At 48.6% G+C, this 22652-nt stretch overlaps 1 protein-coding gene across 1 annotated transcript in view; it reads left to right on the top strand.

The window, feature by feature from the left end:
• The window catches only part of ABCC1 (ATP binding cassette subfamily C member 1 (ABCC1 blood group)), a 107168-nt gene that overhangs the window by 34098 nt on the left and 50418 nt on the right, over nucleotides 1–22652 (top strand). The window contains exons 8-13 of the mRNA XM_068968395.1: nucleotides 1151–1381; nucleotides 2580–2757; nucleotides 3957–4118; nucleotides 10620–10712; nucleotides 12364–12567; nucleotides 22187–22333. Of these exons, the coding sequence (XP_068824496.1) occupies nucleotides 1151–1381; nucleotides 2580–2757; nucleotides 3957–4118; nucleotides 10620–10712; nucleotides 12364–12567; nucleotides 22187–22333 (1015 nt within the window). The remainder of the gene's footprint in view (nucleotides 1–1150; nucleotides 1382–2579; nucleotides 2758–3956; nucleotides 4119–10619; nucleotides 10713–12363; nucleotides 12568–22186; nucleotides 22334–22652) is intronic.

The raw sequence follows: 22652 nt of genomic DNA, 5'->3' as shown, positions 1-22652 counted from the left end.
TTCACTTTCTTGGTAGCACCTTTTGAAGCACAGAAGTTTTTGGTTTTGATGAAATTCAATTAATCTTTTTCTCTTGTTGCTTGTCCTTTTGGTGTCGTATTTAAGTATCCATTGCTAAATCCAAGGTCGTAAAGATTTTGCCCCCTTTTTGCCTTCTAAGAGTTTTACAGTTTTAGTTCTATGTTAAGTCTTTCATCCATTTTGAATTAATTTTTGTATACGGTGTGAAGTAAGGGTCCAACTTCATTCTTTTGCCTGTAGCTATCTAGTTTTTCAATACCATTTGTTGAAAAAAACGATTCCTTTCCTGTTGAATGGTCTTCACAACTTTGTCAAAAATCAATCAAGTTTATTTCTGGATTTTGAATTGGGTTGCATTGATCTCTGTATATGCCCATCCTCATGCCTGTCTTGGGGGTTTCCCTGGAGGCTCAGACAGTAAAGAATCCACTTGTAATGTAGGAGATGTGGGTTCAATCCCTGACTTGGGAAGATCCCCTGGAAAAGGGAATGGCAACCCACTCCAGTATTCTTGCTTGGGAAATCTCATGGAAAGAGGAGCTTGGTGGGCTACAGTCCTTGGGTCACAACAGAGTTGGGCATAACTTAGTGACTAAACAGCAGCAACGTGTCTGTCTTGATTATGGTTGTCCGGTAGTAAGTTTCGAAACTGGAAAATGTAAATCCTCCAACTCTGCTTTTCTTGTTGAAGATTGTTTTGGCTCTTTTCTATCCCTGGAGCTTCCATATGAATTTTAGGATTCGCTTGTTCATTTGTACAGAACGCTCGGATTCTGATAGAGATTGCGTTGATTCTGTAGGTCACTTTGAGACTGGCGCTTTTCTGAGCCCTTCACCTACAGTAAGTCACTGAATTTTCACGAAAGCTCCGGGAGGCAAGTCCTACTTTCCCCCCCATTGTACAGATGAAGAAACTAAGAGCTGGAGAGGTTAAGACACTCGCCTGAAGTCACACAGCTGGCCGGGGTCCTGAGTCTGCGGTCGTAACTGCCATGCTTGGCTGCTTCTCTGCAGTGACTGGTTTTCTGGGGCTAGGCCTCTGTGGGGGTGGGCTTCTCCAGTCCTCTCCTGGCTGGTGGGCTGAGGCCCTGGCAGACCCCACAGCCACTCCTCACTCCTTGTGTTCCAGGCAGCCGGTGAAGATCGTGTACTCCTCCAAGGACCCCGCCAAGCCCAAAGGGAGCTCCAAGGTGGATGTGAACGAGGAGGCCGAGGCTCTGATTGTCAAGTGCCCCCAGAAGGAGCGGGACCCGTCCCTGTTCAAGGTGTTATACAAGACCTTCGGGCCCTACTTCCTCATGAGCTTCTTGTTCAAGGCTGTGCATGACCTGATGATGTTTGCTGGCCCGGAGATCTTAAAGTAAGCCCCCCACCCCATCCCAGCCGGGCATCGTCCTTGACCTTCCACTTGGGCGACGCCCCTCACCCTCCCCTGGGGTCACACGCTCAGGGTTCCCTGGGCTCAGAGCCAAGTCTACCCATCCTCCCCTGCTTTCCCTGATGCTTTGCTTTAATAAGCCATCTTAAAGGCTTGTTAAACCACGATGGTTGTCAGAAACAGAAACCTACCAGGCTCCCCTGAAGCCAGAAGGGAGAAGACGGAGGCTTATCTCTGGAAGTCAACAGCAGGGATGTAGGGTAAGGGAGTTAGAGAAGGTGAGGTTCGGGAAAAGAGAGACCGACACTTTGCAAGAACAGCTCAGCTTTAATGAGGCGAGAAGGGGAAGCAGTCAGGTTAGTGAGCTGCTGCACTAACCCAAGAAAAGAGTAAGGCTCTGTAGGCATATATGTGGAAATTTACTGTCTCCCCTGGTGGCTCAGAGGATAAAGCGTCTGCCTGCAATGCAGGAGATCCGGGTTTGATCCCTGGGTTGGGAAGATCCCCTGGAGAAGGAAATGGCAACCCACTCCAGTATTCTTGCCTGGAGTAGACACGACTGAGCAACTTCACTTCACTGTCTTAAGGGGCCTGTTCTTCTCCAAGGTTGTCAGATTAGTTATCTCTTAAAGGGCTGGGGCAAGGAATTCAGATCAGCCAGAGGCTGGGACCAGCTGGGAGCTGGGCGTAATCAACCTTCCTGTCCATTTTATCCTTCTGGTGAGAGTTCTTTGTTTTGCATAGAATGGTGGGGAGGACGCAGAGGAGAGTTTTCACTCCAGGCTATTTTGAGCCCTGTTAACTTTCCTTCGAGGGAGTGTCAGATTGTCTGAAAGCTTCGAGGTGAAACAAGAAAGGTTTCCCTCCCTCCCTCCGTCTCTGCTTCTCTGTGTCTCTTAGGGCCACTCCTTTGTTCTCTTTGCCTCCTTCCCTCCGCCCTGTGCTCCCTGCTGGGTCACTTTTGCCTGCTGAGGCAGAGCAGTCAGTGTGAGGAGCCCCGGGCTTCACCCCTGCAGCCCCGCGTGGGTTGGGCTTCCCATCCTTGAAACCAAAGCGCGAGTGCCCGACTCGCCCGGCTGGCTCGGGAGAGCGCCACCTGCCGACACCAGAGGGCTTGCCCCCGCGTGGGCGCGTGCTGTCGCGGTCTCTCACGCCGGCTTCTGTCCTCGCTGCCGCACAGGTTGCTCATCAACTTCGTGAACGACAAGAAGGCCCCGGAATGGCAGGGCTACTTCTACACGGCGCTGCTGTTCATCAGCGCCTGCCTGCAGACCCTGGTGCTGCACCAGTACTTCCACATCTGCTTCGTCAGCGGCATGCGCATCAAGACGGCCGTCATCGGGGCCGTGTACCGGAAGGTGGGGCGCGGCCGCCCGCGGAACCCTCGTGGGGGCTTGGCCAGGTCACCTCTCAGGCCCAGCTTGCAGACCAGCGGCATGAAGGTGGTCTGAATGGCTGTGGGTTGGCAGGGGGTGACCATCAGGCTTGACAGCTTAGCAGAGGTACTCCTAGAGGCTTGTCTGGGGGGCAGTGCCCAGGAGCCCCCCTGCCCGGGTCCACTGCGGGTAATTGCATTTCTTGACTTGGGACGATCCAGATCCTCACCCCACTGTTAATATACTATGTGTGAGCGTGTTCTGACTCTCCATTTGAACCGAGAAGATGGTACCTCCCCTGGATGAGAGACTCAGCACAGACAGCCTTAAGGGAACTGAATTACCTCCTCGGCCCCTTCATTTCTTAGCCTCTGGGCCCCACAGGTTAGGAAGAAGCTCTTGGGCAGCTGGTAGGGAAAGATGGATTTGATCCTTGGCTCTTAGCCGTGTCTGCATGTTAGACTCATCCAGGGAGCTTCAGAAACTTCCAAGGACCAGGCTGGACCCAAGTCAAGTCAGAATCTCTGTTAGGGGTGGGGGGCCGGGCATCAGTATTTCTAAAACTCCCTAGGTGACAGCATGAAGCCATCGAGAGCCAGTGCGAGTTTATCCCTCCGTGAGATTTTGGCAGTGTCTGGTTGTCATAACTGCGGGTGGAGGGGTGGAGACTGGGGATGTTGCTGAACGTCCTGCAGTGCACAGGACAGCCCCCCAGAGGATCATCTGACCTCAGGCGTCAGTAGTGTCACAAAGGAGAGACCCTGGCCGAGACCTTGGTCCTTCAGGGTGAAGTGGGGACCAGCAGTGTCAGCATCTCCTGGGGCTTGTTAGCAATGGATAGTCCCCCTCCAGTCTTACGGAGTCAGAAATTGTCTCCTAACAGCCTACCTGGAGTGTGTGTGTACATGTACACACTCAAGTGCACGAAGCCGGGTTTAGGCAACCTCTGAGGTCCCTTCTGTACTGACGAGCTCAGGATGGGGGAGGCGGTGGGTGCTGTCGATAAGAGAGGGGGCTGTGTGACGAGACACACGGGCTGGGAAGGCAGATAAGCCACCAGGGGAGGAGAAAGCAGTGACCTCTCCGCTGGTGCGCTGTCTCCTTCCTCCACGTGGGCCTGGACGGGGGCCCTGGCTCTCCCCCACCACACCCACCCTCTTTCTCTCTCCTTTGTCCCACAGGCCCTGGTGATCACCAATGCGGCCAGAAAGTCCTCCACGGTCGGGGAGATCGTCAACCTCATGTCCGTGGACGCCCAGAGGTTCATGGACCTGGCCACGTACATTAACATGATCTGGTCAGCCCCTCTGCAAGTCATCCTTGCCCTCTACCTCCTGTGGCTGGTGTGTGTTTGACGTCATTCCCGTGGCGTGTGGGGAGGGACCTCCATGTGTGGGCAGTGGGGGGCGAGGGAGTGGGTGCCAGGGATAAGAACCTCTGTAGCTCACTGGCATTTCTTAAAAAAAAAAATAACACAAACTTTTATTTTGTATTGGGGTATAGCTGATGAGCAATGTTGTGATAGTTTCAGGTGAATAGCGAAGGGACTCAGCTATACATATACATGTATCCATTCTCCCCCTAAACCCCCCTCCCATCCAGGCTGCCATATAACATGCTTGCTGGCGTTTCTTGCCGTCATTCACATGTTATTTTCTGGCTTGTCAGCCAGCTCCTGGATATTTTGGTCCTTTCTTCCGTTTCTTGCCATCATTCACATGTTATTTTCTGGCTTGTCAGCCAACTCCTGGATATTTTGGTCCTTTCTTCAGTTGTTGGGTTATGTTCTCTCAGGTGATGTGGTATTTATTTGCATATGTCTCTGGTATTTATTTGCATATGTCTCCTCTTGACAGTAAGTGTAGTTAACCACTCTATAACATATCCATTGTATTTCTCCCTCTGTGTCTTCCCAAACAGTCAGCAAACTCATTTATTCATGAGTCCTAAGTTGTGTTGGTCTTTCAGTTGCAGGGGGTAGAAGTGCATTTTAGAGCAACATAAGGAAGTAAAGGGAATTTTATGGGCGGGGTACCTGAGGAGTCTAGGGGGCGGGCTTCAGGGATGGATGGATCTGGGAGTTCAAGCAGTGCTGTAGGGACACAAGCTCATGCCCTCATCATTTCTTAGCTTGGTGTTTCTCTGAGTTGACTTCATTCTCAGTGGGATTTCTTCACACGGCTGCCATAGCTTTAGGTTTATATCACATTCACAGGTGTTGGTGCCAGACAAAAGAGAAGATAACTCCTTTCCTCTTTGTCTCAGTCAGACTCCCAGGGAGGCCTGTGGCCCAGCACAGTCCTAGTCGCATCCTTGGAAAAATGTCAGGGTGAAATAGGCAGCATTCTCTGATTGGCCAGCCTGGGTAACATGTTCTCTCTCATTGTGAAAGGGGTGTGATTGACAGCCCTTCCACATGGGAAGGGTACTTCCCAAAGTTTGAAGATGATGAGCAAAGATGCTCATAGCCTAATCCAGGCCTTAGTCTTTCTACCTCTGGGCCTTGGCACATGCCTTTCCTTCCACCAGGAATTCTCTTTCCTCCCTACTGATGACAAGGACTTCCAGACTATCCCAAAATTTAAGGCTGTGATAAATACCACTTCCTCTGATTTTTGCCCCCTTTCAATTAGATGGACTTCTTCATCTGGCAGGTGTCTTGGGGCATCTACTTCCCCCAGAAAGTGCTGTCGTGGAACAGTCCATTTAGAATTGCCTTCAGGGTTGATTTGTGGACCACTAAGAAAATGGCTTTATTTTAAATGAGAGTTGCTGAAAGTGTTATTGATATGTGGGGCAGGATGATTCTTCATTGTTGGGGGCTGATCTGTGTGTTGCCTCCCTAGCTTCTCCCTAGGAGACACCAATCACATACCACCTCTTCACCCCTACACTCCCACCACCACTTGCGAAAAGGTCTCCAGACGTTTTCAGATGTCCCTTGGGGGAATATGCCTCGCTGGTTGGGAACTGCTTTATCAGACCAAAACCATGCTTTCTCTGACAGTCAAGAACATAGGATAACAGGCAACAAGACGGCTCTGAAATCGGGCCCCAGTTCAGATCCTGCCTCTTGCAGCTCTTATGGCTTAATGTCACTACGTCTTGATGTCTTCATCTGTAAACTGTTGACAGTCAGGAAACGTCATTGCAGTGATTGATGTCAGGACAGTTGAATGAATTGTTGCAGGTAGTGTTCCCTGAGCAGTACATGGTACAAAGATCTGCCCGGTGTCTTTTAGTTACTATGATTTGCTTTCAGAGTTGATTCTGAATGTTTCAGATTGTTGGTAGGAATCACCTTCATTCTTAGAGGTGGATTAATCGTCACTGAGCAGAGCTCCATCACAGAAAACATTTGGAGCAGTTGGTGTTCAGTCGCTCAGTCGTGTCCCAACTCTGTGACCCCATGGACTGCAGCACGCCTGGCTCCCGTCGTTCACCATCTCCCAGAGCTTGCTCAAACCCATGTGCGTTGAGTCGGTGATGCCATCCAACCATCTCGTCCTCTGTCACCCCCTTCTCCTGCCTTCAATCTTCCCCAGCATCAGGGTCTTTCCAATGCATTGCCTCTCTGCATCAGGTGAACAAAGTATTGGAACTTAAGCTTCAGCATCAGTCCTTCCAGTGAATATTCAGGGTTGATTTCCTTTAGAATTGTCTGGTTTAATCTCCTTGCTGTCCAGGTGACTCTGAAGAGTCTTCTCCAGCAACATAGTTTGAAATCATCAATTCTTTGGCACTCAGCCTTCTTTATGGTCCTCCGCTCACATCCACAGATGACTACTAGAAAAACCGTAGCTTTAACTAGACAGACTTTTGTTGGCATGGTGACAGTGGAGCAGTAGAGCAGCTTTTGGGTAACTAGGACTGGAGCACCCAAGGGTGACTCCTTGGAAGGGACTAACATGCTTACCCTGTAGTTCCGACCGTCCATCTCAGCTGAGTGCGTATACACTGGGCAGACTCCTCAGGCTGTCTCTTCCGATGTGTGTAACTTGCAAGTTGAAAAATGTCGATCAGTACCTTGCCCCAGTCATGATTTCTTAACCTTTCTGAGGTGCAGTTTCCTTAATCTGCAAACAGGACCACAGAGCAGTCTATAGCTTCTTATCTTCAAGTCCTCGTATCAAAAAGCTCGAAAAACCGAAAGATTTTCTTAACTCGTTTGGTGGCCAGAGCTGACCTGAGCAGATGTGTGATTTATCACCTTGATTATCCCTCTCAGTGGGAATTTTCCCATTTGCTACTGAAAAAAAGAATTGCATTTCCTTATGGAGTGCTGCTCCAGGGTATGGTGGGGTGCGATATACAGGCATATCCACCTATGTCAGGGGGTCCCAGGACTCCAGCAGGTTCATGATTTGCTAGGGTTACAGCAAGATTAACAAAGGTTGAAGGGGAATCAGGGACAAGCTTCCAGGCGTCCTCTCACCCTGGAGTCACACAGTTCAGTTCAGTTCAGTTCAGTCGCTCAGTCGTGTCCAACTCTTTGCGACCCCATGAATCGGAGCATGCCAGGCCTCCCTGTCCATCACCAACTCCCGGAGTTCACTCAGACTCACGTCCATCGAGTCAGTGATGCCATCCAGCCATCTCATCCTGGGTCGTCCCCTTCTCCTGCTGCCCCCAATCCCTCCCAGCATCAGAGTCTTTTCCAGTGAGTCAGTTCTTCGCATGAGGTGGCCAAAGTACTGGAGTTTCAGCTTTAGCATTGTTCCTTGCAAAGAAATCCCAGGGCTGATCTCCTTCAGAATGGACTGGTTGGATCTCCTTGCAGTCCAAGGGACTCTCAAGAGTCTTCTCCAACACCACAGTTCAAAAGCATCAATTCTTCGGCACTCAGCCTTCTTCACAGTCCAACTCTCACATCCATACATGACCACTGGAAAAACCATAGCTTTGACTAGACAGACCTTAGTCGGCAAAGTAATGTCTCTGCTTTTGAATATACTATCTAGGTTGGTCATAACTTTTCTTCCAAGGAGTAAGCGTCTTTTAATTTCATGGCTGCAGTCACCATCAGCAGTGATTTTGGAGCCCCCCAAAATAAAGTCTGACACTGTTTCCACTGTTTCCCCATCTATTTCCCATGAAGCGATGGGACCAGATGCCATGATCTTCGTTTTCTGAATGTTGAGCTTTAAGCCAACTTTTTCACTCTCCACTTTCACTTTCATCAAAAGGCTTTTGAGTTCCTCTTCACTTTCTGCCATAAGGGTGGTGTCATCTGCATATCTGAGGCTATTGATATTTCTCCCGGCAGTCTTGATTCCAGCTTGTGTTTCTTCCAGTCCAGCGTTTCTCATGAGGTACTCTGCATAGAAGTTCAATAAGCAGGGTGACAATATACAGCCTTGACGTACTCCTTTTCCTATTTGAAACCAGTCTGTTGTTCCATGTCCAGTTCTAACTGTTGCTTCCTGACCTGCATATAGGTTTCTCAAGAGGCAGGTCAGGTGGTCTGGTATTCCCATCTCTTTCAGAATTTTCCACAGTTTCTTGTGATCCACACAGTCAAAGGCTTTGGGATAGTCAATAAAGCAGAAATAGATGTTTTTCTGGAACTCTCTTGCTTTTTCCAAGATCCAGCGGATGTTGGCAATTTGATCTCTGGTTCCTCTGCCTTTTCTAAACCAGCTTGAACATCAGGAAGTTCACGGTTCACGTATTGCTGAAGCCTGTCTTGGAGAATTTTGAGCATTGCTTTACTAGCGTGTGAGATGAGTGCAATTGTGCGGTAGTTTGAGCATTCTTTGGCATTGCGTTTCTTTGGGATTGGAATGAAAACTGCCCTTTTCCAGTCCTGTGGCCACTGCTGAGTTTTCCAAATTTGCTGGCATATTGAGTGCAGCACTTTCACAGCATCATCTTTCAGGATTTGAAATAGCTCAACTGGAATTCCATCACCTCCACTAGCTTTGATCGTAGTGATGCTTTCTAAGGCCCACTTGACTTCACATTCCAGGATGTCTGGCTCTAGATGAGTGATCACACCATCGTGATTATCTGGGTCGTGAAGATCTTTTTTGTACAGTTCTTCTGTGTATTCTTGCCACCTCTTCTTAATATCTTCTGCTTCTGTTAGGTCCAGACCATTTCTCTCCTTTATCGAGCCCATGGTTGCATGAAATGTTCCCTTGGTATCTCGAATTTTCTTGAAGAGATCTCTAGTCTTTCCCATTCTGTTGTTTTCCTCTATTTCTTTGCATTGATCACTGAAGAAGGCTTTCTTATCTCTCCTTGCTATTCTTTGGAATTCTGCATTCAGATGCTTATATCTTTCCTTTTCTCCTTTGCTTTTCGCCTCTCTTCTTTTCACAGCTATTTGTAAGGCCTCCCCAGACAGCCATTTTTCTTTTTTGCATTTCTTTTCCATGGGGATGGTGTTGATCCCTGTCTCCTGTACAATGTCACGAACTTCATTCCATAGTTCATCAGGCACTGTATCTATCAGATCTAGGCCCTTAAATCTATTTCTCACTTCCACTGTATAATCATAAGGGATTTGATTTAGGTCATACCTGAATGGTCTAGCGGTTTTCCCTACTTTCTTCAATTTGAGTCTGAATTTGGCAATAAGGAGTTCATGATCTGAGCCACAGTCAGCTCCTGGTCTTGTTTTTGCTAACTGTATAGAGCTTCTCCATCTTTGGCTGCAAAGAATATAATCAGTCTAATTTCGGTGTTGGCCATCTGGTGATGTCCATGTGTAGAGTCTTCTCTTGTGTTGTTGGAAGAGGGTGTTTGCTATGACCAGTGCATTTTCTTGGCAAAACTCTATTAGTCTTTGCCCTGCTTCATTCCGCATTCCAAGGCCAAATTTGCCTGTTACTCCAGGTGTTTCTTAACTTCCTACTTTTGCATTCCAGTCCCCTATAATGAAAAGGACATCTTTTCTGGGTGTTAGTTCTAAAAGGTCTTGTAGATCTTCATAGAACTGTTCAACTTCAGCTTCTTCAGCATTACTGGTTGGGGCATAGACTTGGATTACCGTGATATTAAATGGTTTGCCTTGGAAATGAACAGAGATCATTGTGTCGTTTTTGAGATTGCATCCAAGTACTGCATTTCGGACTCTTTTATTGACCATGATGGCTACTACATTTCTTCTGAGGGATTCCTGCCCACAGCAGTAGATACAATGGTCATCTGAGTTAAATTCACCCATTCCAGTCCATTTTAGTTCACACAAGATGTCACACAAGAGGTACTTAATTCCCCAGTTTGGACGATTGTGACAACGTGTGAAACGTTACCAGCCAGGGAAGCTCTCGAGAGACCCCCGAGTCCAGGGTTTTCACTGGGGGCTGATCACACCGGTAGCCTCTACCTGGCGCAGACCAAAGTTCCAGACACCACGGGGGAAAAGGCTTAATCAGCAGAAGCCATGTTGTTTGTACCATTTAGGCACAGTGAGTCAGTCTTACATCAATTCTGACAATTTTGGGAGCTCTCTCCAAACCCAAGCACCCAGACCCCAGCCAGGGGCCTTTGAGCAAGATAGCCCGTCAGGTGGGTGTATTCACTATTTTCTGTTTCACATCTCGTTACCTTTATGAAATCTTTCAGTTCTCATTTGCAAAACCCACCCTGTTGGTAGAAACCAAGACAATACTGTAAAGCAATTATCCTTCAGTGAAAAATAAATAACAGCAACAACAGCAAAAGCCCCAACCTGGTCTTAAAGGTTTCAGATAAAGGATCGTGGCCTTAATATTCTTACAGGGTTTGTGGGGCCCTGAGGGATGCTCTGGGATCAGTCTGAGAAGTGAAAGAACTGCATGGGGTGGCTCAGCCCGTGGAGGCCCTGTGCTGAGGCTTTGTTCTCGTTTCTCCCGTAGAACCTGGGCCCCTCCGTCCTGGCAGGGGTGGCCGTGATGGTCCTCATGGTCCCCCTCAATGCTGTGATGGCCATGAAGACCAAGACCTACCAGGTAAGGCGGTGTCTCCATGGGCTCCGAGCCGAGCCCCTGCCTGAGGCCTTTCCACTGAAGTGTTGGCTGACTTCCTTCTGCAAAGGCCATGGGGGCCTCAGCCTTGACTGCCTGTGGGAATCCTCTGGGGCGCTTTCATAAATGCTGGTCCCCACGCCTCATTCCAGGAATTCTGAGCCACCTGATATGGGTGGGGCCTGGGCATTGGGTTTTTAAAGCTTCCCATTGGGCCGCCAAGGTTGAGAGCTCCTGAAATATTTAGACCTCGTGGGCCAGTGTGTGAAGCCGCATCTGTGGACCTCTGGGAGATTCCTCATTTCCCATGGGTTCTATTCCTTTATGTGGGTATGCGTTGTCCAGAGCTGAGCAAAAACCACCCCTTGCTTTTTTCCCCCATCACCTTACGCTGGTCACAGCTACTTAGTATTTTTTAAGTTTTCAAATAGTCAAGTAACAGAGTGAATGTCTTCTCATTATATTTTAAAAGTTCAAATAATGCAAAAGTGTAGGGCCTGTCCCCTTCCCTGTCCTTTCAACCACAGTGAACACACCGAAGAAAATCCTTCTAGAACTTTCTGTGTGGTTATGTAGAGATCAGACTCCCTGTATAGTTAGTCTTGGCGTGTATAATTGTGTGCATTGTGGTGCTATCGCCATATATATTTTAACACACACAGGCCCTTTTGGCAGCATGATTTTGTCGTTTGATACCATGCCTGGGGGATCTTTCTGTGGCATGCCATGTGGTCTGACTTCATTCTCTTGAGCTCATGTCTAATGGTCCATAACAGAGGTGGGCTGGAGTTCATTTTTTTTTTTTTTTTTTTGCTTCCCCATTGATGGTTATTTATGATATGCCTGTGGAATTTCAAATGGAGAGCTTGGACGCACTGATGATGCCGTAGGAGAGACAGGTTCCAGAACATGGGCCTGGTGGGATGAGGTTTGGGAGGGTAGGGGGATGATGATGGCCTCTCATCTTCTTCCCTTGAATGGTCCACCTCTGAAGCAGTTTCCGTCTCTGTCCTTGACCTCGTGTTGCTTAAACTGTCCTGTTCTGTGACCCAGGAGGGACATGGCACTTAATGATAGGGTTCTTGTGAGCAGGACTAAATGCCCATGAGAAGCTTAGAAAAGTGTCTGGCTTAAGGAAAAGACTAGGTGATATCAAAAATATTTAACAGCTCTATAGCGCGGGTACCCAGTGGTCAGCACCAGTGCTGGCAGGTACAGAAATACTTCAGTATTGTAACAACCATGTACTGGCTGATAAGCAGTAAAGAAAATAAGAAAATGGACGGGGGAAAAGTATCTCTCATATTTGGATCAGCAGAGTAAGGCATGTGCCCCTTCCTCCCTGGATGGCTGTAAAGTTTTTCTTGCCTCTCTTCTAATTTTAAGAGGTTTTGCTAATAATGTCAAATCTAACATGATTCAAAGCAGTTTTTTGCCTTGAAAAAACGAATCCTTTGGAGGGCTCTCAGGGTCCAGAGTCAGGGTTCCCAGGGATTGCAGGTCCACTTTGCCACCCTCAGGAAGGCCCATTCTTAACAGATGGAGCTGTTGGTCTGGTGCCAGGGCCAGAAGTGAGCGGCCAGCCGCACCCCCCGCCCCACCCCCGGTGAGGTGTTGACCACTTCTCTCTTCCAAGGTGGCCCACATGAAGAGCAAGGACAATCGGATTAAGCTGATGAATGAAATTCTCAATGGTATCAAAGTGCTGAAGCTTTACGCCTGGGAGCTGGCATTCAAAGACAAGGTGCTGTCCATCCGGCAGGAAGAGCTGAAGGTGCTGAAGAAATCTGCCTACCTGGCCGCCGTGGGGACCTTCACCTGGGTCTGCACCCCTTTCCTGGTGAGTGAAGCCGGATTTCTCCTGGCCCACACGGTCAGATGTTTTATCATGTCGTCATTGCCTAAGTATTTTTCGGAAGTCGCTATTTCAGCACAGTCTTCTCCGACCACTCTTTTTAAAAGTACCACCCCTGCCCTTTGTTTTATTCACAGCACTTAATAGCTTCTAGCCCAGGGCTACCTGGAGCAGCCAGTTCAGGAACTGTTACAGGTTCACCATGAGCGGAGAAGCTCGTGCTGGAACATAAACCTCTGCTCTCTGCGTCCTTCATCCAGAAAGTCTGGCTAAGAAACAAAAAAAGTCAGCAGAACTAAGCTGCATGCTTGGTGCCTTAGTTGAGCCACTTGATGGTGTCAGCTCCTTATCTGTGGGCATCTGGTCACACACGGAGGGTTGGCAGTGACTTGTGGACCACACTCTAAGTGGCCGTGCCAAACACACTCTAAAAGTTGCTTACTGTTTCATGAATTGTCTTTCTCCACTAGAATGTCAGCTCCAGGAGGGCAAAGATTTTTTTCTGTTTCCTTCTGTACCCTAGTGCCAGAACCAGTGCATAATAGGTGGTCAACAAATACTTCTCATTCATTGAAAAAAATAATTCAAATCATATGAAAAGTTACGAAATAAAAAGTAATAAAAGTATATTATCCTTCCATCTATCTCTTTCCTCCAAAATGACAGTTTTGTATATCTTTTAAGGAAAAAAATGTTGATGTGTGTGGATATTTTTAAAATATTTATTATATATTCAAAAGGAGTCATACTTACATGGTGTTCTGGACCTTTGGACTTAGTATATAACTGCTCAGTCCGTGCATTCAGCTCTGCTTCATCTGTTTGACCGATGTATACTTGTCCGGAGCGTGGGTGTGCCGTTGTGGACTTAACCCATCTCCCATGGCTGGCCTTTTAGGCTGCTCCTTGTTCTCTGCTGTTACTGAATGTTCTGATACACACGTCTCGGGTTACTGCAATGGGTCTGTTCCTAGCTGGCCATCCTTGAAACGTTTAAAGACAAGAGTGTAAGTTACTGTTTTCCCAACCTGGCCGCAAACCCAGGAACCATACAGAGAGGGACTGTGGAAACCCTTTAAGTCCAGTGGACAGTTAAACATGGTTAAGGGTGACTTCAGATCATGCGTCCCCCCACCACCCCCTGCCATGCTTCTTTTTTCTTTCTGTCTTTGTGTTATTAACTGTGTCATTCTTTTTTGAAAATGTTGTGCTAGTAGTGAGTGTTACTTCTTACTTACATTGGCAAATATGTATTCCTATGGGAAGTTCCTATGACCAAAACCACAATTTTCATAAATAAGACACAGAGTTTTCTAATAGGCTACCAAGTTGCAGGTGGAATGTTTAAGGAAGCTCCTGCTTTTTTCGATGTTTGTCAAAGTATATTCATTTGGATACTGGATTTTGTTAGGCTCAGCTTGATGTCTCCTAGATTCTTAACACACACACAAGGCAATGTGGTGGGAATCAGTGATGCTCCAGCTTGTGCAGGCCTGACACTCACCTGCAGGCCTTGTTAAAGCCATGCTCGCTGGGCCCAGTTTCAGATCCAGTCTGTCTAGGAAGGCCCTGAGTATTCACATTTCTAACATGTTCCCAGGGGCTGCTGCTGCTGTGGGCCTGGGGCCCACACTTTGTCCTCAGCACTGGGGCCCATAGACCAGTAGCATCGGCGTCACCAGGTTGCTTATTAGAAATACAGACTCTTAGGCCTCACCCCAGACCAAGCCAAGACAGATCTAAATTTTAGCAATTGCCCCGCCAGGGGATTTGTATGCACATTAATGTTTGAAAAACATGGGCAAAAAGGCGGAGTAAGCACAGTTTTCTGTATAGGACCACCCAGTGAATAATTTAGGTGTCCTTGGCCATGTGATCTCTGTGGCAGCTGTTTATCTCTGCTGGTGTAGTGCAAGAGTGGCTATGGATGGGACTTGACCCGTGGTCCAGAGGTGAAGACTTCTCCTTCCAAAATGGGCACAGGTTCAATCCCTGGTCAGAGAACCGAGATCCCACATGCCGTGGGGTGTGCCCAAAAATTAAAAAAAAAAGTAGGTATGGATAAGACAGAATGAATGGGTATGGCTGTGAGCCTATAAAAATTACTGTATAGACACTGAAATTTGAATTTTGTATACTCTTCTACGTGTCATGAAATGTTTTCTCGGATCATTTAAAAATTGGGGTTTTTTTTTAGATCATTTGAAAATGTAGACTCCGTCCTAAGTTCATGGGCTGAGACATAACCAGCTGAGTCTTGGCTTAGAGGAGTGGAATGTTTCTCTGAGAGTCAGGACGCCTGCTGAATTCTGCTGCCAGCTCACGGAGTGACCTGCAGCCGGTCATTTTACCTCCCTGCCTCTGGATCTCTGAGCAGGAGAGATGAAGGGGCTGGAGCTTTCCTGGTGGCTCACTGGTAAAGAATCTGCCTGCAATGCAGGAGATACATGTTGGATCCTTAGGCTAGGAAGATCTCTTGGAGGAGGAAATGACAACCCACTCCAGTGTTCTTGCCTAGGAATCCCCATGGACAGAGGAGCCTGGCAGGCTATAGTCCATGGGGTCGCAAAGAGTGGGACATGACTGACCATGAGCATTTGGCTTGACTTGGCTTTGATGAAGAGGTTGGGCCCCAGGGCTGTGCGCGCGGCCCTGCCTTCCGCAGGCCCCTTGCCTCAGCCAACACCCCTGGACAGTCATGGTGCTCCCTTCCACTGAATTATGCTCAAGCAGTCCTCCAGGCGCATGAACACTGCCAGTGGACTGGAGTTGGCCCAAGCAGCAAGGTCATTTAGCTGTTCTGGGTCTCTGTGTTCCCTAAGATCCCCTCCGGCTCAAACTCTCCCACACTCCAGGCTGGAAGGGTCTGCTGTCTCATTCTTTTCACGCTCCAGCCTCCCCAGCCTTCCCCAGGTCCTTAGTGACTCTCTTTGTTTTGTTAAAAGTAAAAAATACAATACTGCATGGTAGTTAACAGGGGTTGTTCTTATTTTCTTCCAACTGTTCGATCCCGCCAGGACCCTCTGTCCATGGGGTTCTCCAGGCAATAATGCTAGAGTGGGTTGTCATTTCCTTCTTCAGGGGATCTTCCCCACCTAGGGATCGAACCTGCATCTCCTGCATCAAAGCCAGATTCTTTACTGTCTGAGCCACTTTCTGGAGGCTCAAATGTTCAATAGTTCATATGCATTAAATACAACTGTTAAATAGTCCTTACTGTATATGTGATGCATTTTATTTTAAAAACAGAAAGTAATGCATTCGTGTGGTGAAGATAGTTAAAGCTGTTCCAAAGAGTCTGCAGCTGAGCTTCTCAACTCCAGCACTGCTGACACTTGGGGCTGGATAATTCGTTGTTTCTTCTTGGGGAGCTGTCCTGTGCACTGTAGGATGTTGAGCAGCATCCCTGGCCTTCCCCCACTAGATGCCAAGGGTACCTCTCCCCCCATCTCCCCAGTTATGATGATCAAAATATCCCCAGGTGAGAAACACCTATCTGCAGTGAAAGGCACTGCTCTTGCCTCCACCGGCCCCCATCACCCAGCTTCCTTGTCCATACCAGTTTCTTCTGTGTGTTTAGGGAAACAGCCTGCATGTATACCAGCATAACATTGACTATATACAATAAATGTACTGAAACTGCTACATCTATTTTATCTACTTTCATACTAGTGATAGCAAATCACACAGAAATCCAAGATGTTTGGATTCCTTTCTGTTCTTTTTTATAAATAGGCAAAGATCTGAAGTCAGATCAGTCAGTCAGTTATGTTATGCTTAGGACGAAAGGATCTTTCCCCATAACCCTTTGCTCTGCACATCAGATCCTCTGACAAAACCTGGCCATTTCTAGCTAGTCACCCAAACTGCCGACCGTTTAAATAATCATTTCCTGCCCTGGTCTCCCTTAGGAAAGCACAGCAAGAGTTGCTTAAAAAGTGTGACTGCCTTTTCTTGACCTTCAGTTTGCCATTCAGCTTTGGGGTGATGGTGGACTTCCAGAGACAGAGTTGGCTGAGCTGTTTGTCATGAAACAGATGAGCCTGGGAGTCGGTCGGGGACCTTGACCCTGGCTGAGACATCGAAGCCTCTGCCTACATTAGGATAAAATATGTGGCCTCTGAGTCCCTTGGAAGGTGTTTGCATGTTCTTTCCACTGGTGGATTCCTGCACTTCAAGGATGATGATGTGTTTACCCACTGGTAGGTGTGATGGAAGACAGAGTCCTGAGGAGGTCAGGCAGGAATGGGGATGCCATGTGGCAGGATTGATGGGATTGTTTTTCTGGAATATAGAGCCTGGTATTTATCATGTCCTCATGTCCACCTAATGCACTTTCCTAAAATAGCATCCCCAGGCAGCCGTCAGTATTTAGCATTTGCTATCTTAGAAGGTTTGTGAGCGTCTTGTCATCTCTGTGCCTTGTATGTCCCTCCTTTAGAGTAATTACCCTTCTATATGCTGATTACCCGTTGTACAGTTCTCCACCGACCAGGACATGCACGGCTCTTCTCTTTTATTGCTTGTATCCCTGAAACACAGTGCATGCTAAGCTGCTTTAGTCATGTCTGACTCTTTGCAGGTAGCCCACCAGGCCCCACTGTCCATGGGATTTTCCAGGCAAGAATACTGGAGTGGGTTGCCATTTCCTTCTCCAGGGGATCTTCCTTACCCAAGGATCAAACCTGGATCTCTTTAAGTCTCCTGCATTGCCAGGAGGATTCCTTACCACTAGCACAACCTGGGAAGCCACTGAAACATAGTGGACTCGGCAAATAGTACCCACTCATTAGGTGTATGTAGAATGACTGACTGAATAGACTGAAGATTTGGATAACCTGTATTAGTTAGGAACCATCTTGCAAGTGGCAGAAACCTAACTTAGATCCACTCAAGTGAAATGAAAAGAAGGGAGATTTTTGAGTCACAAACCTGAAGTCTAGGAAGATGTTGGTTTTAAGCATGACTGGGGTTTCAGGCATGGCTGGATCTAGGTGCTCCAAAGATAATGTTGGATATAATTCCTTCCCTGTCTCCTACCTTTGCTTTCTCCACAGTGGTTTCTTTGTCAGGTGCAAAGTCAACATGCAGTTACAATTGATCCTGTCATCTCAGTAACTGCAATGAGGAGAGAGCTCCCCTTTTCCCATTAGTTCCCACAGCAAAGCTGTGGGGTTGAGTCTCGTTATGGTTGATTGAGTGCTTGTCCCTGAATCACTGGAGTCAGGGAACAGGGATGCTTGGATTGGCCAGGCCTGGATCATGTGATTTCTGTCAGAGATTAGGCTGTAATGTGGACGTTTGATCTGTGGCTGAACCTTGTGGACTGAAGTTGGGGGAGATTCAGCTGCCCAAAGGAAAACTGATGTGTTGTTACAACCAACAAGAGGGGATGCCAACCAGGCAGAAGGAACAGATGTTCTCACAAAGACACGGCAGGTTTTTAGGGGTTGGGCTGGGGTAGTTGGTTCGGGCCTTTGCCCCATTTCTCAGTGTGAAGGGAGGCTCTGTTTTCACCCAGAGAGGTCAGTAGCTCTTCCTTGTTTGTGAAGGATTTTCCAAACCCTTGACCCTCACCGTTTGTAAGGCTGTGGCAAACCCCAGCTCCCCAGCCACCTCCACACACTGGCAGACACCCCTGCTCCAGAGACCCTGGTTTACTACCTATTTCCCGCTCAACTGTGAGTCTCAGGATCTCCAAGCCCGCCGTCCACAGTGCCTGGCACACAGAGGGTGCCCAGTTAGCAACTGATGGATGAATGAGTGCCCTCTACTTCCTGGAGAAGCGGACGCTGCAGATCTCACAGGGCCGCTCGATGCGCTTCCCGTGCTGCCAGCAGTCACCCCATCAGTTGGGCCAGTGGAGCTGGGGTATCCTGGTGGTGAGATGCCTGGTTTCTTTGTTGTTGAAGAGACACCCCTGGGTGTGTGCTTTCTTGCAAATCCATCCACCCACTCACCCATCCATCTACTTACCTATCCCACCCATCCACTCACCCACCCACAAACATTTTCTGGGTATCTGCCACGATCCAGGTGCTGTCCCAGGCACTGATGGTAGAGCGGTGAACACTACAGACAAAAGCCCTCACCCTCGTGGGGTGTTCGTTCATTCATTCTGACTGGGAGAGAGAGACAGTGCACATAATGAATGCATAAAGAATATACAGAATGCTAAACTGTCATAAGTGCAACGGGATAAAAAAAAAAAAAAGGTTCTGGCTAGAGCAGCTGTGAGGGCTTACAGGTTTTAAACGGGATGATCATGGGAGTTCCCTGGCGATTCGGTGATTAAGACTCCACGCTTCCACTGCATGGGCCGTGGGTTCTATCCCTGGTCGGGGAACTAGGATCCTGCACTCTGTGGCCAAAAAAAAAAAAAAAAGGATGATCCGAGACTTCACTGAAAAGGCGATACCGGAGTGTTCACCTGGTGGCAGTCAGGGGCCCGACATTTGAGAAGGGAGAGCGAGTGCAGAGGCGCTGTGGCAGGACTGTGTCTGCCTCACGGAAGAGTAACCGCAGAGGCCGCGGGGCTGGAACAGAGGGAAGGAGCGGGGAGAGTGGTGGGATAGGAGGGCAGACAAGTTCAGAGCTGTGCCGTTTACCAATCAGTCAGATCCTGGGGCCGGAGGCAAGACTGTGGCTTCTACAGTGAGTAAAAAAGACTGATATTGGAGAGGTGATTTTTTTTTAAAATTGTATTTTAATGATAAATAATTCACCACATCTATGTGTGCAGTTCCGTGGTGTTTATTGTATTCACTGGGCTGGGCAGCCATCCCCACTGCCTAATTCCAGAGCACTTCCGTCACCCCAGAAGGAAACCCTGTACTTACTGGAGTCACTCCACATCCTCCAGCCCAGGGCGTCCTCTCTCTACCGTCTGTCTCTGTTTCTGTTCAGTTGCTCAGTCGTGTCCAGCTGTTTGCGATCCCATGGACTGTAGCAGACCAGGCTTCCCTGTCCTTTACCATCTCCCAGAGTTTCCTCAAACTCTGTTCACTGAGTCACTGATGCCATCCAACCATCTCGTCCTCTGTCGTGCCCTTCTCCTCCTGCCTTCAGTCTTTCCCAGCATCAGGGTCTTTTCTAACGAGCTGGCCCTTCTCATCAGATGACCAAAGTACTGGAGCTTCAGCATCAGCATCAGATATTCAGGGTTGATTTTGATTTGCCTCTTCTGGATATTTCATTTAAATGGAATCATATATAATGTGTGTGGCCTCCATGTCTGTCTCCTTTCATTTAGGACCATGTTTTCAGGGCTCATCCGTGGCGCAGTGGGCATCAGCACTTCAGTCCTTTTTGAGGTTGAATGCTGTTCCTCTGTGTGGATCTGGTGGGGGAGTTTTGAGTGAGGAGACTCTCCAGGTGGGAGGCGAGTGTGGCATCAGAACCTGGGGGAGGGGAGCCAGCATGTGCAGGCGTCCCAGGGATTGGGTGTTGGTGGCTTTTTGAGCACCTAACCTCCCTTGTGGCCACAGATCCTGGAAAATTTCCATGCCTTCCTTCAGGGTCACCTCCCTTGTTAATGTCAGAACCTGCACTGCTTTCCAGTGCCCTGTTCTTGGTGGTTTGGTTGCTAAGCTGGGTCCGACTCTTGCGAGTCTGTGGACTGTAGCCCGCCAGGCTCCTCTAACCATGGAATTCTCCAGGCAAGAATACTGGAGTGGGTTGCCATTTCCTTCTCCAGGGGATCTTCCTGACCTAGGAATCGAACCTAGGTCTCCTGCATTGCAGGCAGATTCTTTACCGACTGGGACCCGGTTAATAGATTCTTTGGGAAAACAGTCCAAGGACTTTGAACTGAGTCCTAAAACAAGAAATAAAAGAGCCGCCATCTGTTGCATTTTACTGTTCCCCAGGCACAGGGTTAAGCGCTCTTCAGTAGTGCCTGGTTCCTTGCTGCCAAAAGCCCTGTGCATGCTTATCCTGATTTCCCACTTCATAGATGGAAAAACAGAGGCTGTCTACTGCCCAGGGTCACATAGCTGATAAACAAGCAGAGCTTATGGGTTTAATGTTTAAGATGTATGACCTTCTAATAGGTAGCAAAGAAATGAGGCAGCTGAGACCCTGAAAATACCCTGGACCTCAGCTGCACCAGAATCTTGGCCACACTGGGATCTCCTGATTGATTGCTGGCCATCTGTCCCGAGCTCAAGAATGAGGTCCCAGGCAGTTTATTTTCCCCCAGGGAAAGCCTTTAATGGCTCTTGGAGCCTGGGCTAATGTGGGGTTGGAGACTTGTGCCCATCTGCTGGGTCCAAGGTTTTCCAGATTGCCTTGGTAATGTGTGCCGGTGACCTCCAGGGGATGTTGTTAGCCTCGCCGGCAACACCTGGTACTGTGCTGGCCCCAGCAAAGGGGCGGGGCCCGGGGAGACACCTGTTGATCTTTTCCCACCTAAACAGTGCAGCCCAGCCTTGGATTATTCGGAGTCTTTCCTTTTTCCTGGTGAGGGAGGGCCTACTGTCTCAGACAGCGGAACCCAAATTCCCATTGCCTGGAGTTGAAATCCCAAGCCTCCCCACAGGACTTAAGGAAAGTCTGATTTTGTGGGGAAGGGAGTAGGCTGAAGACCTTTGGCTGTTTGTTTTTTCTTTTTTTAAAAAACCTACGTTCCTTTCCTGAGGGTGCTCTGAGCTGGAAGGAGCTTTCAGCAGTGGTATGAGTCCTCCATGTCCACCCCTATTTCACAAATGAGACAGTTCAGGCTGGTGAAAGGAGGGGACTTGCCTGAGGTCTCAGGGCTCCTGTGTTCCTGGGGTCATTCTGGGCACTGAGGATACAGCCACATACACAAATCCCTACCTTTGTGGAGTTTGCATTTCAGTGCAGAAGACAGACACTCAATATCTGTAATTTTACAATGTAAGGTAGTGATAGGTGTTATGAAGAAAAATAAACCAGGGTGTAAGGATGGTGCTGGAGAAGACTCTTGAGAGTCCCTTGGACAGCAAAGAGATCAAACCAGTCAATCCTAAGGGAAATCAACCCTGAATACTTATTAGAAGGACTGATGCTGAAGCTCCAGTACTTTGGCCACCTGATGTCAAGAGCCGACTCATTGGAAAAGACCCGGGTGCTGGGAAGGATTGAAGGCAGGAGGAGAAGGGGGCAACAGAGGATGTGATCCTTAGGTAGCATCACTGACTCGATGACCGTGAGTTTGAGCAAACTCTGGAAGATAGTAAAGGACAGAGGAGCCTAGTGTGCTGGAGTCCATGGGGTCACAAAGTCAGACACAGCCTGGCGACTAAACAGTAGCAACAAGGATGGAGAGTGGTCTCGGGGCTGTTGTGAGTTGGGCATCCTCTCAGAACAGGGAGAGACTGGATGGGAAAGTCGTTTTGGGCAGAGGGCACTGCACAGACGTTGGCTCAGAGGTTTGATCTCGCTTGGTGATGTTGAGGGACCCCTTGAATGCCCATTCAGTGTCCACTGGAGAACGGTGGTGGGAATGGCCGGGACTTTTGGCTCCTAGCCATTGGTTTATCCAGTTCATTCTCTGGGTGTTTAGTGAGTGCCTGCTGTATGCTAGGCTTTGGGCATGTGCCACTGCTCCTGTGACTGAGATGCTGACCTTGCCTGCTTGCAGGTGGCCCTGTCTACATTTGCCGTCTATGTGACCGTCGACGAGAACAATATCCTGGATGCCCAGAAGGCCTTCGTGTCCTTGGCCTTGTTCAACATCCTCCGCTTCCCCCTGAATATCCTCCCCATGGTCATCAGCAGCATTGTGCAGGTACAGGCGAGACCGGGGGGTTTCAGGGAAGGGGCTCGGGGGAAACAAGGCCAAAGGGCACGGAAGTCCCCTGGATGCAGCTGCCTCTGTGTGACTTGTCCCACTGTGCTCAGGGCGGGGGGGATGGTGATCGAGGCCTGGACCTTTGTGCTTTTGTTGGTCCTGCCCTAAAGAAAAAGAGATGTTTTTATTTATTGACATGCATACCCAAGTGTATGTGTGTGCGCGCGCTTGCGCTCAGTCAGTCGTGTCTGACTCTGCGACCCCATGGACTGTAGCCCACCAGACTCCTCTGTCCATGGGATTCTCCAGGCAAGAA

Source organism: Capricornis sumatraensis, chromosome 3, assembly GCF_032405125.1.
Source record: "Capricornis sumatraensis isolate serow.1 chromosome 3, serow.2, whole genome shotgun sequence".
NCBI classification, from domain to species: Eukaryota; Metazoa; Chordata; class Mammalia; order Artiodactyla; family Bovidae; genus Capricornis; species Capricornis sumatraensis.
This window is presented reverse-complemented; position numbering and strand designations above follow the sequence as displayed.